This window comes from Beta vulgaris, chromosome 3 (genome assembly GCF_026745355.1).
Source record: "Beta vulgaris subsp. vulgaris cultivar EL10 chromosome 3, EL10.2, whole genome shotgun sequence".
In the NCBI taxonomy this organism is placed as follows: domain Eukaryota; kingdom Viridiplantae; phylum Streptophyta; class Magnoliopsida; order Caryophyllales; family Amaranthaceae; genus Beta; species Beta vulgaris.
In genome coordinates this window covers 26,258,750-26,263,163 of record NC_079204.1, presented here as the reverse complement: position 1 = coordinate 26,263,163, position 4,414 = coordinate 26,258,750, and the positions used below count along the sequence as shown (strand labels likewise).

Below are 4,414 nucleotides of genomic sequence, written 5' to 3'. Positions count from 1 at the left end.
TGATAATGCACGTAAAAATCAGTTATTTTTTTTTACTCTACTCCTATAAATGAATGAATCATAACGCAAGTACAAGAATATTTAATGGAAACCAATTTGTTAAAGTTTAATAAAGTCCAAGGTTCATACGCTTCATTTGTCATAATTTGACTCAATTGTGGAAGTACAGAATATCCATGTTGGTAAAGGAAAAATAAATAAGTAACACAACACTTTGACCTCGAGGTCAGGGTGGTTTAGGCATTCGTAATGTGGGATGCTTCAATATGGCCCTTCTTATGAAGAAGGTTTGGCGTATCCATCAACAGCCACATTTATTAATTTCACGGGTTTTTCGCTCAGCCAATCCGCAACATTCGTGGATAAGAAGTTCAAAGCATAACATGTCACTAGGTAGACGGGGCCTTCTGCAGGCAAATCAAATTTTGAAAATGTTCTGCATCTGGAAAGTGGGTGATGGTACGTCAATTAGAGCGGTTTCTCAACCATGGGTTCATGGTCAAATCCCAAAATTCCGGGATAATGTTAATCTTGGGACAGCAACTACCACACGTGTAGCAGATCTTATACTACCAAATAATCAGGGTTGGAATACACGAATGATACATCGGTTCTTCATCCCTCATGATGCACGGATGATTCAGAGCATGGAATTACCTTACAGGCCTACTGAGAAGGACCGATTCTACTGGCCGTTGACCCGGTCAGGTAATTATTCCACCAAGTCAGGTTACGGCTTACTATTACGCCACCAGCAAAATGAAACATACAACATGACAACCCCTATAGGTTCGAAGTTCTTTCGACAACTTTGGGGTTTGAACATCATGCCTAAATGGAAATTGTTTGTATGGAAGATATGGCACAATTGTCTTGCCACATCTTCTAACCTCCTGAAAAGAAATATTACGACTACTTCCCATTGCGCAACATGTCTTGATGATTATGAAGATGATCAACATATTTTTCGGTTCTGCCCTCTGGCTATTGAAGCTTGGGTGGCATCGGATCTTCAAATTAACCCTTCTGGTCCGGCAGACATATCAATGGCAGATTGGCTAGAATTATGGATGGATAAATTCCTCAAGGAAGATGGCTTCGGAGGTTTGCGCCTACCACAGTTCATTGGCACTCTTTGGGCCATATGGAAGGCCAGGAATGGGCAAGTTTTCAGCCATATTAGGGCTACAGAAGAAGTCTACCAATGTCACCTTAGGGAGAGTCATCAACAACATGTCAGATTTTTGAGAGATGATCATCCTCCTTTCATTCCGCCGCCTGCTCCCAATTATGGGCCTCCACCAGGTCTCCTCTCTATCAAGCTGGGTAAATTGCAAGGCTTTCATCCGGATATAATCATTCAAATAGATGGTTCGTGGGATAAAAGTACGGGGTTTGGAGGAGTAGGTTGGGTTGCAATGCGACAATCACGACCATTTCGAAACAAAGGGGAGTTCTTGTTTGCTTCTTCTGCCCTTCACACCGAAGCACTAGCTTGCTTATCAGCTATCAAATGGGTTCGCTCTATGAACCTAGCAAATGTTTTAATAATTACGGATTCGGCGTTACTAGTAACTTTTCTGGGTTCTAAAGCTCGTGAGGACATCACAATTCACTACACTCTTGATGCCATTCGCACAGAGGCAGGAGAGCTACCAAGCTGTTCTTTGCTCAAGGTCAATCGGGACCAAGTACAGATGGCTCACGTGCTGGCGCTCAACTGTCGAAAGACCAGACTTTCATTAGAGTAATTTTCGTTATTGTATGTTGCTTGGATGTCAAAAAAAAAAAAAAAATTGAATTTTATGCTGCAACTTGCAACAACTATCATGAATTTGGTATTAATTGGCAGTGTATGGATCTCGACATAGTCATTTCTTTGGCGTCATTAACGACTAGTGTCACTTGTCTTGACATTTGCTTTACTAATGGAAAAACAAGCGGAAAAACAATGTGAAATAATGGAAAATACTTTGATTTTATACCTTAGATTTTTAGGTGTCAAACACTCATGATTTGGGGTGGCGTCCTCTATCATTTCGCGATTAACACTGATAGAGTATAAATATATTCCTGGGGCCTCAACCATCAGCTTAAGCTTTTGGTTGAGTTAGTCCTTTGACATGGTATCAAGAGCCAGCATGACAAAAAGGTCACGGGTTCGAATCTCATCCACCCCTCCTTTCTCAGTGGAATATTTAGCGTCAGGTATGAAGGAGACTTGTGCTGCATCCACACTTCAAGCCCAAAGGGCTCTTGCGTGAGGCGGCGTGATAGAGTATAAATCTATTCTTGGGGCCTCAACCATCAGCTTAAGCTTTTGGTTGAGTTGGTCCTTTGACATGTTAAATATGGGCCTGGGCCGCACCCATCACAAGGAGAGAGAGTCCACTTCACAACACAAAGGAGGTTCCACCTTAAAACCATATGGCAATAAGGGGAGTAACCCCTTTGCATTATAAAGTGAACCCATCTATCTTATTTAATCAATGTGGGACACTCACATGTGGTGTGCGCTATAGATCATAGCTTCAACACTCCCCCTCACATGTGAGGTCCCTTTTTCAATTGGCCCAGAATAATTAACGGTCCCAGTCGTGGGCTTGGCTCTGATACCATGTTAAATATGGGCCTGGGCCGCACCCATCACAAGGAGAGAGAGTCCACTTCACAACACAAAGGAGGTTCCACCTTGAAACCATATGGCAATAAGGGGAGTAACCCCTTTGCATTATAAAGTGAACCCATCTCTCTTATTTAATCAATGTGAGACACTCACATGTGGTGTGCGCTATACATCATAGCTTCAACAAACACGTCATCAAGGATTGATGTCCTTTCTAAAATGGTTCTGGTTGCAACTGGTACTTCAACGTCAGCGTGAACTCTAGGGACTACTCTAACGTTGAGTTCTGGCGACGGAATATACTTCTAAACAGCAACATACACTCACGTGGACTTTGATGATGAATTCGGCGTCGATCGTACAATGGCGACTCATACTGCCAGATTTATGTTTTACATGACGTCCATTGCCACCATGAGCATTTTCTTGGTTATACAATTCCTTTCAAGATTGATATGGCATTTCTTGAATAATTGTTGCCGAGAGATGACACTATGATAAAAATTATTTATTGTATGCATATGAATACTACAAGATGGGTTTTGATGACATCACAATGATAAAACTGGAATTTGTGGAAATGTGAGGGTTTTTGTGGAAATGTGTTTAGAGGAAAAAAATCTAGCCATCGGCCCACGGTGGGCGTCAAATTGTTTATGTCAAAAATCGCACAAGGGACGATCATTGGTGGGGACGTTGATAACTAGACTAGAACAAGAAAGATATAGGAAGAAATCTACGTGACAAAAATAAAGAAAGAGAATATAAGAAATGGTGACGCGAAAAACCCCAATGAAGGTGGATAAAAACCGCGGGTGGACATGGGACCACCAATCCACTAGGATTCGGGCGTTAAAGCCATTGACATTACAAGTAGATTGTATGGACATGTATAAGTAGCTATTGCAAATACAAAGCATTGACATAAAGAAATATATATAAAGCATATACAAAGCATTTGTTGTAGCTTGGCTATACAATATGAATTGGACGAGTAAAATTCTTCTGTGGGAATTGCCTTTGTATGGCCTCGGTGGCATATTGTCGGTAGTAGTATGTAGGTGTGTGGAACTGCATCTAAGGAGATAGGGTTAGTGTATAAAGATAGTGTGTTTTATAATTCATATGTGGAGTGATTTCAATATAGTAGTAATAGCTCTTTTGCAGAAGCATTGTATGGAAGCAGTTACCCTTTATTCCCATGGTTGCTAAATGCAACCTCACTGTACTAAAGCAGTCCAGTAAAATACCTAAAATACCCCCTCATAACTCCATTCACCATCTACCATTTCAGCCTACTTTCTCCCTCTACCATTTCTCTAGCTTTTTTCTAGGGTTGAACCAATTTAATTTCTAAGAATTCCTCTAATTTTGAGTGATCTCTCCCTACAATAGAACAAATTCAGTGATTTGTCTTCCTCCTTTTCTCCATTTTTGTGGTTTCAAAACAGCAAACAGGAAATTGCATGTTACAACAATTTGGAAACAAACTGCGAACATTATCGAAGGTTCAAATTTACTGTTTCATGCAATCAACACGAAACCTAATAGACTGTTTCGTGCAATCCACATGAAGCATAATAAACTGTTTCATGCAATCTGCATGAAACATAATATAGACTTTTTTCGTGCAAATTTAACGAAACAGTTTATTCAGTTTCATGCAGTTTGCACGAAATAAGGCAAATCAAATAATCGCTCGACAATGCATATTGACAAAGAAAATGAACAACTTACATCACATTGAAATTCGCTTGAGTCAAAATTATCGTCCATTGAGTATTATAT

The 4,414-nt window shown here is 40.3% G+C and overlaps 1 protein-coding gene across 1 annotated transcript; it reads left to right on the top strand.

The window, feature by feature from the left end:
* The first annotated feature begins 383 nt into the window (after positions 1-383).
* On the top strand, positions 384-1,751 carry LOC104906894 (uncharacterized). The gene has a single exon (XM_010695724.1). It carries the CDS (start codon positions 384-386, stop codon positions 1,749-1,751), a length of 1,368 nt encoding a protein of 455 aa, XP_010694026.1.
* The last annotated feature ends 2,663 nt before the right edge of the window (positions 1,752-4,414 follow it).